Source organism: Lissotriton helveticus, chromosome 12 (assembly GCF_964261635.1).
Source record: "Lissotriton helveticus chromosome 12, aLisHel1.1, whole genome shotgun sequence".
In the NCBI taxonomy this organism is placed as follows: Eukaryota; Metazoa; Chordata; class Amphibia; order Caudata; family Salamandridae; genus Lissotriton; species Lissotriton helveticus.
The window spans coordinates 558,015,718-558,030,582 of NC_136073.1; the positions used below are offsets into that span (position 1 = coordinate 558,015,718).

At 46.6% G+C, this 14,865-nt stretch overlaps 1 protein-coding gene across 3 annotated transcripts in view; it reads left to right on the forward strand.

Annotated features, from left to right (window-relative positions):
* SMPD3 (sphingomyelin phosphodiesterase 3) overlaps nt 1–14,865 on the forward strand; it is a 1,033,773-nt gene that overhangs the window by 1,001,517 nt on the left and 17,391 nt on the right. For all 3 annotated transcript variants that reach the window (XM_078669784.1, XM_078669786.1, XM_078669785.1), the window contains 2 exons: nt 1,672–1,735; nt 4,392–4,554. In XM_078669784.1, coding sequence (XP_078525910.1) covers nt 1,672–1,735; nt 4,392–4,554 — 227 coding nt within the window. The remainder of the gene's footprint in view (nt 1–1,671; nt 1,736–4,391; nt 4,555–14,865) is intronic.

Genomic DNA, 14,865 nt, shown 5'->3' on the forward strand with positions numbered 1-14,865 from the left:
TTTAGTTGCAGCTGACGTGGACATGTCAGAATAACCAGACAAACGTGACACCCAGGTACCACGTCCTCACGGATTAACATCTGACAGTGCACATCATAGGCGCAAATTGGATCATCTCAGCTCTTGTGATGGAAAAACATGTATATTATAGTCTTAGTGCTTTATAATGTTTATCTCATCAGTTTAATCATTTACTCGGATTCACTGGTGTAGCACGCCACGTACATACACCATCTGGGTTAGGAATTTTGTAGAATTGTTGAATATCCAACAGTTGAATCCACGTCACTCTGGGATTTTATTTATTTTATTCCAACGTTCTGGTAGATTACTTTTGTGAGCATTATGTGTTCCAGTAAATTTACATACCTTTAGCTCAAAGGTTTACAGAATAGTGCTTGGGGTAATTACAAAGAACTATGGACACATCAGGATTGGGGTTCTCCATCCAGCCTGCTTCTTGTAAACCAAAACATGGGTGTAGCCCTGCTTAACTGGCCGCTGGTGCTACAACTAGTGTGTTTTTCCAAGGGAGGGGCCCACATTACTACTTTATTGATGTAGCAGGTAAAGGCTTCATCTGCAGCAATAGTAATACCTTAATTATAATTGGTAGAAGCCTTCCTGCAGGACTACAGCAAAGTTGCCTTGGAGTCTTCTAAGGTCCTAAAATGTACTGCTAGCATAATCACAAATTAAGGGAAGACTTGGTAAGTCTCCTGAGATCCTGTCATTTTAAAGTGAATTGGGAAATGGTGGATGGTGCATCACTCATGCCACTGTAAGCAGCTGTGAATAATATATTTTTCCCTAAGACAGGGAACTGGGCAGGAAAAAGAGAGGTAATTTATCTAGACTGCGGTCCCTTCCAAAACAGTTTCTCCCATTTCAGCCTTTTATTGGCCTTGCAGGCAGGGGAAGATTAGCAAGATCTAACTACAGTGGTCCTGCATGGACACAAAGTCTCGGTCAGTCACAATTATGACATTACTACAGTTCAGGTACAAAGGAAAGGGAACAAGGGGAGAAAGATTGGGACATGGTGCTCTCATTACCAAAAGAGTCTATGTCCACTCTAGCTCCATGCACAGCGCTAAACACCAAATAGGCCGTATGTAGTAAATAGAGTGACACAGAATAAAACATCTTGTAGATCAAAGATAGGGTACCTACCACCCAACTAGCCTTTATAAAACCCTGGTGTACTGACAGATTGATTGAGGGTAACAACACTTCTTTCTAAAGGAAGACATACCCAGATGTACCAGTCGAATCAGGATGTACTCCAGACTCAGAATGGAGCCCTGATAGAGCGTGCACAGTGTGGCTGTTGGAATACTCAGTCAGGGGATACACTAAAGCCATAGAGTGGGGCCCTTATCCCCCAATGGGAAGAAGGGTGCAGTCTTCTGTACCCACAGCACAACAATTTACACTCCTGATGTGTGAAGGTTCCTCACTGCTGTACCGTGGTGATTCCCAAAGATTGGTTGGTTCCATTCTGAACGCAAGACCTGTTTTCTCCACCAAAGCTATTAAATTGAAAATGGCAGCATGGTTTGTTATTTGTAATCATTTGTACCTTGATTCACAACTGGGAAGACTAGTGTAGAAGGTTTTGTGTAAGAGAGATCAGCGAAGCATTGTGTAACCTGTTTGTTAATATCATAGGAACCCTGTTGGATCCTGAAGGCCTTTATGATGAGGAAGTATGCTCGCCTGATAATCTACAAAAGTAAGTATAATTTCTGATTTTCTTCTGCTGTCTTTTAATTTCAACATTTTAACGTAGAAAGGATCACGTGTTGCCACATGTACTGCAGTAAAACACGTGTTGGCCGAAATTTTTTTCACTACCTCAACACCAGATAAAGGTCAAATGGGCCCTCTACTTTCTGCATTCTACCCTCCTCCATCCCATGCCTTGCTTTCACTTAGCAAATTGCATGAATGCCAGCCTTCCTTCTTCGTGTTGTACTATTGTTAAATGTATTTCTGAGACCGTTGTCTCCTGGTTAATTTAGCTGTAAAGAGCATTGCTACTCACTGCACAACAGTCGATGCTATTAATAAAACATAAAAGAAGCAAACTTTAAAACGTTAGGTCCTGTACAAACACTAAAATATGTTTACAGTTTGAGCCACTGTTTTAATAGTGCCATGTTGGACTTTGCACCTCCTGCTGTGCCTTCCTTCTCTTATTTTTTTGTTCAATTCGTTTTTGGCTGGTCTTAAAACTCTGTGCACTGTACAAGTGCTAACCAGTGCCCGAGTGCTTGTGCTCCCTCCTCAAAACATGTTTGTTTGGCTTATACCCAATTCTCATACTTCATTTACTTGTAAGTCCCTAGTAAAGTGGAATTACTGGTGCCCATGGCCTATAAATTAAATTCTACTTTTGGGCCTGCAGCACTACTCACTTAAATAGCCCTTTAGACAGGTCTCAAGCCTGCCATTGCAGAACCTGTGTTTGCAGTTTTAACCTGCCACTTTGACCTGGCACAAAAAAACTTTTGCCAGGCCTAAACCTTCATTTTTAATACATGTATGTTACCCCTAGGCCAGGCCCTGGACAACCCAGAGGCCAGGGTTCAATGTATTTAACAAGTAGGACATGTACCTTTAAGCTTTACATGTCCCGGTAGTGGAAAGAAAAACTCTTAAATTTGTTTTTCACTACCTCAAGGCCTATCTCTCCCATAGGGTAATATTGGAGTTCCCTTGCTACATTTTTTTAATGCAATTTCTAAATGGGAAGAGATAATCAGTTCGTGTTTGGTGTCTGGAATCACAATCTAAAAATCTAGATTATGGTGAAGTTGCATTTTAAACTGCAAGTCCGAAAAAGGAACTTTTAGAAGCTGGCCATTTTCTTGACTTAGCCATTTAGTGCCTGCAGTCTGTCTCTGGTCACATGACTGGCTGAAGCTGACAGTTGAGCTTTTTGTTTTCCTCCTAGACAGACACATATAATAGGGGACTTAGGTATGACTGGATGGGCCATCACTGGCAGTAAGGGAGGGAAGCGCTGGGCACAGCCCTACCTACACCGGAATAGGCTGTGTCCTGCCTCCACACAAAAGGCTGCATACCCGCTGTAGTTAGTCTAGAGCCAGAGCAGGGAAGGCAGAATGCCTGAGGACTTCAAAGGGAAACCTCTAGAAGCTTCTCTCCTTTTCAAAGGCACAACTGGGTATAAATACTGGACCTCAGCCACCACCTCTTCAATACACTTCTGAACCTGTGGATACTCTGCCAGGAAGAAGGCCTGCTGTGCTGCCACAGGACTGCCACTCTGACGGACTGCTACTCTAAAGGAACTGTTGCCTCCTTGCCTGGGGAAGCAAAACTGGACCTGCAACTTCATCTTGAACCCAGAACTCCAGAGTGACTCAAATGGCTAGTCTGCTGGCCTCCTGATCTGATCCTCATGGACATAAGAGGCTCCCCAACCAGTGCCTTGTCCCAGCTGCAGTGACTTCCTTACCCCCAAATGGTGCCCCTCAGGTCCTGGAATCTTGGTGTGGCTCTGCAAGCTTAAATCAAGATTTTGGGCTCTTTGTGACTGTGAACAGGCATCGTTCGCACCGAGACCGAGCCGGTCGCAACAAAAACTAGAGTGAGCCGCCACCAGCCCATCTCCTCGCACTGCAGCATTGACCACCCATGGGAGAACAACCAATGCGAAGCTCCAACCCACCCGTTCCGATGCCTGGCCTGCTCTTCTCACCACGCCGACAGCTGCCCACCATGCTCTCCTTTCTTTTTGCGACCCTTGCCAATGCGAACAGGACTTTTGGCACAAAACTTGAGAAGGTAGGCCTTTAGTTGGACTAATCTGTAACTGTATCTGACCAGTGTTCCATTACGGTCGGCCTGAACTTTTGACTTCGACCCGGTCCAACGAGATGAGATAGCTACATTTGGGATTATGCTTTTAGGCACTATTTCTCACTTAATTCTTTAAAAATTCATTCCTCTGGATGTTAAGGCTGGAAGAGGTTAGTAATTCCTTTTGGAAGTGGAAGGACGCTCAAAGGGTATTTTTATGAGTCTTTAGGTAGGTTAAATCTTGGAATATTGTGAATAGATTGTCGATCTGTTTTCTGATCCTGGGGCCCATACTTTGTTGGTGACCATGAGTTCAATATTGGAGATCCTTGATCTGGACTTTGAAATACTTAAATTAACATTCTCCAAAGTGCTCTTTAAATACCTAAGTAAATGTATGATTTCTTTCTATTTTCCCCACCCCAATGCAGTTACTCCTTTCAATCTTTGATTCCCTACTGTGTCCCAGCATCTCCATGCTTCATTGTGAAACCAATGAAATGTACTCATTAACTTATATAATGAAGTAAAAAAAATATGTTTTACTCTGTTTTGTGCAGGGTTCTGGAAAACGAGGATGGTAGAAAAGAGTATTTAGTATATCCTACAAGCAAGAACCACTGTCCAAACCAAAAGGGGAGAAAGGTGCCTTTGAAAGGCAATGGGAGACGGATTGATTACATACTTTACAAAGAGGAGGGCCTCAACCTGGAATGGAAAGCGGTGAGTATGTCCCAGGACAATTGCCTTTTGATTTTGGAAAATACACAAGTGCGAATTGACCAAGTGTAGAAAGGTATCACATTTAAAGGAGACCAACATAAATGCGGGTTTAGAGTTTAGTGGATACAGGACATTTGCCTAAAAGCAGCAGATATCGCGCTTGATGCAGATAGAGTGTATTGATGTCTATGCATCATAATTAGGGGGCATAGAATATTCACTGCTTAATAGGCAGATGCCCCGCCTCTGCCAGACGGTATATAAAAAGCCCATAGTTTGGTATATGAATGCACTTACTGTATCAGGTCTTCATGCATGCCTTGTCACACTGCACTGTGGTACATGATGTTTCTTTGCACACTGCTACCACTGCATATGTTTCTTGGGGACACAAACACGTTGGCCAAATGTTAGCAACAAAATGTGCAACCCCGTCGAATACATAAACAGGTCACCTACATTAGGAAGGTATACATACATTCATCAATTTTGCCTAGTGGACATATGGTCTGTGTGATATCTGTTTAACTATTAGTGCTAAAGTTTTGAGTGCATCAATTGTCTAACATGGTGCGCCAGTATTGACCTTTGAGTGTCCACATTTTCGTAGGTGTTCCTTTCTAGCTCATGCTGATTGTTAACCCACTTCCCAACATGGCTCTAAACTCTTTTGACTCGCTCCACCATCTAGATTCACCTGATCCTCGTTTGCATTTAAAAAGTCATGGCACTTGGACACAATATGGCACCTACATTTCATGCATGTAGTCAGTCTTCAGAAGCCTCAAACGACCTGAACAACCTGGTCTTGTTTTGCAGTTACCTTCAGAATCACAGTCCAGTGCCCACACACACTCCTTTTGATAGATTTCCTAGCTACTTTCCACCCAAAATGAAACCGTAGGCACTGCTCCATTCCCACCGGGCTTTGCAGCTAGAAGATTGCGCCTCGTTTGCTCTTCTGTTGTTGATTTAAACAACTTTGACAGATAACACTACCATTCTCCTGGCCAATTTTAGACATTTACATTGCGGATACCGAAATTTTATGAGATTGAAGTTATTAGATATTTCTTCCTTCTAAATTGACATTACTATATTGCGCCTCCAGGATTCAGAGATTATCAAATAAATGACTACACAAGAGAAAAGGGAGCAGACGCTCAACTTTTGGAATCAATTGGGAATGTGTGCTTTTGTCGCTCCTCCGCCTGCCCCCTCCACCCTGCCAGGCCCAGGAAGGCTGTTCATGTGACTATCCAGGAGATGGCTAATAATACTCTCAGGCAGTCTCACAGCGGAACGCCAACGATACACTGGGATTTTATTGTCTCATGGGCGGCCTTAGGCATGTGCAAGCTGTGCACCTGCACAGGGCCACCAAACTCCAGGGGCCACCACGCCAATATATATCCTTCATATAATAATCCTCTGAGGATGGATACATATTTGCTTGGCGGCCCCTGGCAGGGATTTGGTGGCTACCGGCTCTGTTCCACTTACAAACGCCCCTCTTCACTGGCCTCCGCGCCTGCGTTCCTTTTCCGGGGCCCCCTACCCACACTCCCTGCCCAGGGCCGCCATGAGCCTAGAGCCGCCCCTGGTGTCCTTATACATCAAGCTTCTAAATGCCACCTTTGAAGTAAATCTTCACAATGTGTGTTCTGCAGGTGCATTGCATCCCAAAACAAAGACATGTTTTACATTAGTAACACCTAGGTCCCTCTTTGGTATTGTAGTAAGAGAATAGTAGTGCTCGCAATAGAGTATATAAATGCTATAGATTGTAAAACTATCCAAATACATTGTAAATCTGCGTATCCAAATACATCGTAAATCTGCGTGGTGAATGCACCCACCTGACCTTGCCATGTTCTGATTTTTTAAGTTTTTTCTTACTTTCGATGTCGAAAAAACTGATAAAATAGACGAAAATACACCATTCTTCCTTCATGCCAACTTAATGCACCCAGCCTACACCTGAAAACCACTTTGTTTCACAGAAGAACAAGAGGCATCACCAGCTTTTCATACCGGAACCAATTTACTCTGGCTCATCTTAGGTGATCAAAGTCCCCATAGGGCATATTGCACCCTCTCCACCGCGCCCTTTGCCTGATATTTATCGGTGGTGTTAGTGATCCACTTAAAATACAAACCAAGGCCAGAGATGTGTTGTCACAATGAACTCAGTGCTGAATGGATATTGGGCTATATGTCACTCACTTGCTCCACCATTAGGGCCGAACACCTGGACAAGCCATTCGCGGAGGTTCTGATATCGGAAGGGCATCCCACAATACCAACACGTGGTATGATGTAGCCTTAAACAATTAGCATCACTCTTAACAAGATGTATATTAGGATTTGTTAGCTTATTTTACCAGTACTTCTCCCTTTTTCAATTTTTCTCATGTTTAGCGTTTGCATTTGAACTATAGTTTGTATATTAAGTATATTTACAGAGGACTTTCTGGTGATTCTAAACACTCATTCAAAGCTGTTGTTTCTCACATTCGACCTATCTGTATTTCATAATTTTATGGACAGATTCTCAAGGAATTTCCTCTGAGTAAGTGTGACTCGCCCTGGTATCATTCGTATTCCATCGGTGGGCTGCAATGTTGGAGAGCATGGTTAGTGTGGACAGCGAGCTGCAGTGAGTGAGCGACAGTATTATTAAGTGACAAAGACAGATGAATTCAGGTGTCAATGTTTCAAATATTCTTTATTCGGCCAAGATAATGACCATTAAAGCAAATACAGAATAAAAAAAAAAGAAAAACACAGTAGACCCTCCATTCAGTAGCAGCACAAAATACAGTACCTTGGATACAGCAATTCAAATTTCAGTAAAGACTAGTTATTTTTTTAATAAAAAGGTAAAAAGCATCAATCTTAAACACTATTAAAAACTATTTCCTGAAATAAATGAAAGTGCATAGTTTTTTCCTTATTCTGACAGCAGCAATAATACAATTAAGAACAGCAAAACATATACCAAATGAGGCTAAGCTTTGTAAATACAATAGACCTTCTTTGGATGATACAAAGTGCTTATGCAGGAGTATTGGAAGTCAAAAACGCTTTCTGGCAGAATGGTGCTAGGCAGAATTTAGGTCTCATCGCATAAAAGTTACTGGCTTGAACAGGAGTTGCTTCTCTATCAACTTAATAAGGGGAGCTTAAAAGAGGAAGAGTTGAATCAGCTGAAGCATATAAGATCAGGCTTTGCACACACAGGATTTTCCAACCATTGTGGTTTATTTAAGATTCAGAAAGTTAGGGAGTGTGAGGGTACAGAAAAGCACATAGTGCGATCAGAATCATATGGTTAAAGTACCAAAGAATTAAAGTAGTCTGGAGCATAGTGTGGAGCTACAGAATTGGGACAGTGACGGTAGACCTTTTACTGTCGAGGTTTTTTCCTGAGTTCACGAAGATGAGTCATCAGTCCTACCCTACCTTTGGAAAGAAAGGAAGATGCAGAATCATGCTTTCGGTCAACACATGGTCACTCAAATTACTAGGTTTTGCTGGGCAAAATGATATTTCTTCTCGTCCCTGCTACCTAACTATATGGAGTGCACCCTACTTTCACACACACATAGCGATGCTCTGTACCCAATCCCAGTTTCTCCACATCCTCCTCACGACCCAACCAGGAACTCCCCAAGATATCTGCCTCCCACCTCAAGTGCATCCTGATCAACACCCGCTCCGTCCACAGACACGCCGTGGAACTCTGGAACCTCCTCGACGCTACATCACCGGACGTCGCCTTCCTCACGGAAACCTGGATGAACGCCTCCTCTGCACCAGACATCGCCATCGCCATCCCGGACGGGTACAAGATCATCAGGAGGGACCGCATCAACCAGACCGGAGGTGGCATCGCCATCGTCCACAGGAACACCATCCGCATCACAACCGACGCCAACGACTCCTTCGCCGCAGCCGAACATCTCCACTTCCAGATTCACACCGACCCTAAGACGACCCTCAGAGGCACCCTCGTCTACAGACCCCCGGGACCACGCACACAATTCAGCGAAGACATCACAGACTTCATCAGCCCGCACGCCCTCCCCTCCACTGACTACATCCTCCTCGGGGACCTCAACTTCCACCTGGAGAACAACAAGGACCGCAACACCACCGCCCTGCTGGAAAACCTCGCCAACCTCGGACTCAAGCAACTGGTCAACACCCCCACCCACTACGCCGGCCACACGCTTGATCCCGTCTTCTCTTCCAGCAAGTACATCACCTTCAGCCACGCCACCGGACTCCACTGGACCGACCACAGCTGCGTCCACTTCAGCTTCAAAAGATCCACGACCCACCACCACCCGCAACAGGTACCTCACAGGAATTGGAGCAAGATCACCGCAGACCAGCTCACCACCTCCCTCAGCCAGAGCCCACCCGCCAACACAACGGACCCCAACGAAGCAGCCCGCAACTTCACACAGTGGCTGACCGCCTGCGCCGATGACCTCGCGCCACTAAAGAACCCTCCCAGCAGACCCAGAAGCAAGAAGGCATCCTGGTTCACCGACGACCTCAAGGACTCCAAGAAGACCTGCCGCACCCTCGAGAAAGCCTGGCTCCTCGACCGGACCACCGACAACATGACCGCCCTCAAACAAGCTACCCGCAAGCACCACCAGCTCATCCGCACCACCAAGAAGAAATCCCTGAAGGAACGACTGGACAACAACGCCCACGACAGCAAAGAGCTCTTCACTATCGTCAAGGAGTTCTCCAACCCCAGCACCGGCACCAACGACATCACTCCGTCACAAGACCTCTGCGACTCCCTCGTCTCGTTCTTCCACCGCAAGATCGCCGACATCCACAACAGCTTCGGCGCCCCACCCACGCACCCAACCGTCGAACCAACGCCCCCCACCGCCACCCTTCGCACCTGGACCACGGTGACCACCGAAGACACAGCCCGAACGATGAACACCATCCACTCCGGATCACCGACCGACCCCTGCCCACACCACGTCTTCAACAAGGCCGACTCCACCATCGCACCCCAACTCCGGAACATCATCAACGCCTCCTTCAACACCGCCACCTTCCCGGAGAGCTGGAAGCACGCCGAGATCAGCGCCCTCCTGAAGAAACCTACAGCGGACCCCACCGATCTCAAAAACTTTCGCCCCATCTCGCTCCTCCCTTTTCCTGCTAAAGTCATCGAGAAGATCGTCAACAGACAGCTGACCGCCTTCCTCGAGACGAACGGATCCCTCGACCCCTCGCAGTCCGGCTTCAGAGCCAACCACAGCACCGAGACCGCCCTCATCGCAGCCACCGACGACATCCGGACCCTGCTCGACAAGGGGGAAACAGTGGCCCTCATCCTCCTGGACCTCTCCGCTGCGTTCGACACGGTCTGCCACCGCACCCTAGTCCAGCGCCTCAGCAACATCGGTATCCAAGAGAAGGCACTGGAGTGAATCATCTCGTTCCTCGCCGGAAGAACACAAAGAGTCCGCCTCCCCCTGTTTCGCTCCGAGGCCACCGAAGTCATCTGCGGCGTCCCGCAAGGATCTTCACTCAGCCCCACCCTCTTCAACATCTACATGAAACCTCTCGCAGCCATCGCACGCCAGCACAACCTCAACATCATCTCTTACGCCGACGACACCCAGCTGATCCTCTCCCTCACCAGAGACCCCGACACCGCCAGAACATGCCTACACGAAGGGATGAAAGACGTCGCCGAGTGGATGAAGGACAGCCGCCTGAAACTGAACTCGGACAAGACGGAAGTCCTCATCCTGGGATCTTCGCCCTCCGCCTGGGACGGCTCCTGGTGGCCCCCAGCCCTGGGCACCATACCCAAGCCAACCGACCACGCACGCAACCTGGGCTTCATCCTGGACCCCTCCCTCTCGATGACCAGACAAGTCAACGCCGTCTCCTCATCGTGCTTCAACACCCTGCGTATGCTTCGCAAGATCTTCCGCTGGATCCCGACCGAGACCAGGAAGACTGTCACCCAGGCACTCGTCAGCAGCCGACTGGACTACGGAAACGCCCTCTACACCGGAACCACAGCCAAGCTACAGAAAAGACTCCAGCGCATCCAGAACGCCTCCGCCCGACTCATCCTGGATGTCCCTCGACGCAGCCACATCTCCAGCCACCTGAGGAACCTGCACTGGCTCCCCGTCGACAAGAGGATCACGTTCCGGCTCCTCACCCATGCACACAAGTCTCTCCACGACCTGGGCCCCAAGTACCTCAACGACCGCCTGACCTTCTACACGCCCACCCGCCAGCTACGGTCCACCAGCCTCGCCCTCGCAACCGTACCACGCATCCGAAGAGCCACTGCCGGAGGAAGATCCTTCTCTTACCTGGCTGCCAAGACTTGGAACTCCCTCCCCATCCACCTTCGGCTGACCCAGGACCATCTCGCCTTCAGGAAACAACTCAAGACCTGGCTGTTCGAGCAGTAGCATACCCCTCCCCCCAAGCGCCTTGAGACCCTCCCGGGTGAGTAGTGCGCTATACAAATGGCATGATTGATTGACCTGCCTCCCTATAACTTCTCATCTATGCTTTACTTTGTTGTTAGTTTTACTCTATACTATTTTCCTTTCACGCATACAATGTTGGAAGTGAACAAGGGTTGATGATAGTGGGGATTTGAGTACTCGTGCTTCTGTTAGTCTATGTTTTTCTGGTATTGGTTTTATTGTTTTGAGGGTGTCTCATGGTGAGGCTGGAAGAGGAAGTGTTCCTGGTCGGTGGTGGAAAATCATTGTCAGACTCATGTACTAATAGTTCTTTGTGTGCTGTGTGCATTTCTACGCATTCAAGTCACAGTGTTAGACTTCTTGCAAAATTTGCAGGCTACAGATTGAGCAGTTGTTTATATTGTTCATTTTTATAATGTAAGGGTTAGAAGGTAAGAATCTGATGGCAGAAGCAGGTCACTGATTGTGTTCCATTTGCAAAAAGTGTTCTTGAATGTTAGGAAAAACAGCTAGTTTGGTCAGTTAATCAGGCTGGGACAAATAAACAGCAATTACTAACCATGCCTTAGGTGTGAATCCAAAATAGAGATTTCTTTTTACTGCTTCCATCCATTTCAAACTTTATACTTATTGAAATTTGAAAACAAATTACACCTAATCACAGGAAAGTGTTCGAATCACGCCTAGAGTGAGTTAATGAAAAATAAAATATAATTGATGAGTATAAATGTTCACACTCAATTATTTAGCATTTTAAAAAGGATGGACACCTCAAACTGCCTATCTCCTACCAATAGATTCCTCACCTTGGGAATCTCACCAGACACCATACTAGATCCAGAACCTCTTGTAAGAGTTCCCTGAGATTTGTTATTTTTACTTCTTCAACTTGTTTGCCATTGTGCAGGGATGCCACTTTCAGGTGACAGGCTTAAAACCAAGTTGCATGTGTCTGTTACAGACCAGCACAACATCTACCTGTAGTTCCTCAAACACAGCTCCAACATTTGTGACAAATCTTCTCGGATGCATCCTAAACTCATCAGGGAGTAGAAAGGCAAGTTCTACGTGACACAATCCAATAATCTGGGTCTGTCTGACTGATATCGCAAGGCGGTCCTGGTTCAGGTCACCCATGCCAGGTAAGTCAAAGGCAAAGATGAAGGACAAGTCAAAGAAGTACAGTTCCAGAGAGAACACGGTTCAAGGAACTAGAATCTGGCTTCGCCATCATCCTTTGCACCAATGCCAAATTTGGAGCAAAAACGCCTTGAGATCCATCAACTCCTAGGCAGGTTGCATCCTTCATGGAGGACTACGACAAATTCTTAAGTTCATAACCGCTCACACCTTCTGACACCCAGACATGTCATGAATCCAGTCGAAATTCAACCAGCAGGCTCTTCTCTGGTGCAGACTGACCCTTGATGAATCCCACTTTGTCTGAGATGCCACGCCATGCTTCTACTCATTCACCACAGGCTCCGCCAGTTGCTCCTGCAGTGGCGCAGGCACCAGTGATGCTGATTCCAGATTTGGTTCTGGCCTGGGATCTGGATCCATATTCAATAAGGGTTCATCCTACCTCACACTATACAATAACTAAGCCTCAATCCTTGGTGGAGGAAGTCTCCTCTCCAGTTCCTCTACCTCACCAACTTTTAGAGGACGGAGGCCATTTTTGGGTAGGACTCAGATGATCTACAAGCCCTCGGACACTGCAACATAATACTGATGATGAAAAGGGAGATCAGTTGCTCCCCTCACACAATACAGATGCTGCTTTGTACCCTGACGTGGACAACTCCCCTGAGATTGGCGTGGATTTGCCATTCGGGTCCCTGACCAAGGAAAGTGCCTCAGTTACAGTATTGCTTCAGTGGGCAGTGGACGATTTCTAATTGCCTCTCAATAGACGAGATTAAAGATAATCTCTTAACAGATGTTTTGCAACCTGGACCTTCTACTTCACAGCCTTTGTTGCCATTTAATTATGCTCTTGTTGACCCATCTCAGCAGCAAGGCATGAACATTTTCTGAGACATAGGGTCTCCAGGCACTGGTCTATGGTGACTATTGCTAGACCCCATAGCCCATTGCCTGGAGACCCTACGTTTCTGACACAGCACCCTAATCCGAATACCCTCGAGTTGCAGGCTTCCACTTTTATGACCAATAATAATTCTTTTTCATCCACTCCTGCTGACAATGTATTAAAGAGTACTGATGCAATGGGCAAAAAATATTTTCCTTGGGCAGTCTAGCAACGCACCCAGTAGGTGATAACTTCCTTTTGGGATGATGTAGCCACACCCTTCCTCTGGGACATGGAGTATGAGGTTTTGCATGTCCTACCAGAGGGCCCGTGAAGTTCTTTTGACCAGGCGGTACAAGATGGACAAGCAAAGAAGGGCTGAAAAGTGGTATCCAGTCAAGATCAAATAATTTGCTTCAGACAAGAGCTAATTCCAGCCTTGATAGTTCAAGGGTACTTGGTCCGCTAGCATACTGCATTCTGCTGGTGTCTCATGCTCATTGGCAAATGCACGTCCTTCAGTGGAACTTGAGTTTGCAGTGGGTTCAGCTTTGAAAATTCCTCTCAGACAAGATCCATGTGTATGATGAGGTGGCTCATGACCTGTAGCGGTTGATGGCAGATCCATTGCATACAGAATTCAGGGTATTGACGATACCTCATCTCTCAGCTGGGGAGGTTACCTTGATGATGTGTAATTTAGTGGCCGGTGGTCTCCAGATGTGTGCATGTCCTGAAGCTGCATGTCATTTGGTTAGATCTCTTTCTGCCTTCCATCAAACCCATCAAGGGTAAGTTGGTCCAGTTACTGACAGACACCCTGGCTGCCTTGTACCATTGCAACAAGCAGGGTGGCATATCATTGTGTGCCCTCTGTCTCGATGTGATCAGGTTATGTCACTGACTGTCACTGTTTACGATCTCTCTAACAGTCAATCATCTGGTGGGATCACTCCACATCAGATTATACAGACTCAGCAGGGGTCATCTTGCTAATCACAAGCGGGATCTGCATATAAAGGTGTCAGTGTCCATATTCTCCAAGTGGTGGATTTGTCTGTTACCTCCAAAAATGCTCAGTGTCCAGCAATGTGGGTGCTAGAGATTTCCCTTCACGTTTGGTGGGAGTCTCTGGGGGAAGCATTCTATCTTCAGTGCAGTTTCAGTCTACTCTCCACCAAGTCTATACCCCTCCACCAAGTCTATAAATTCAGGTGCTGGATTAAAGGTGTCACCTGGTGTGAGGAGAAATAAGTTGATCCTCTTTAGGCAGCACTGTCCTTTGCTTGTATTGTCTTTGGCCCAGGAAGGTTTGGCAGTGGGCATTAGGTTTTTTTCTATAACCTTTATTGATTTTTGCACATGAAAACATATATAGCGAACAGCCAATTATGAGCACCATCACAATACAATAATCAAATCCCAGATGAAACTCCCTATCATGAGTCAACAGTATTGGAGCCCACACATGAGCACACTTAAACAGCAGTACTATAGCATGCCAAGTCCAAAGTGGTCCCCCCATTTACTCCAGGTCTTAGTTTGATTTTTCGGGCAGCCACGGGCCTCATGCACCAATTTTTCTTGTTGTGCACACCAGTCAACACCCTGGTGCCACTGGGGCAGCGATGGTGGCTTGGGTGATATCCATCCCTGGGCTGTGTCTCATTTTGCTACCTTGGTAGCCACTACGTATAGTGCCTGGTCGGCTCTCGTACCCCCATCCCCTTAAGAAAATCAGGAGAGTCTAAGGAACATCCCTACCTCCCAGCCCAG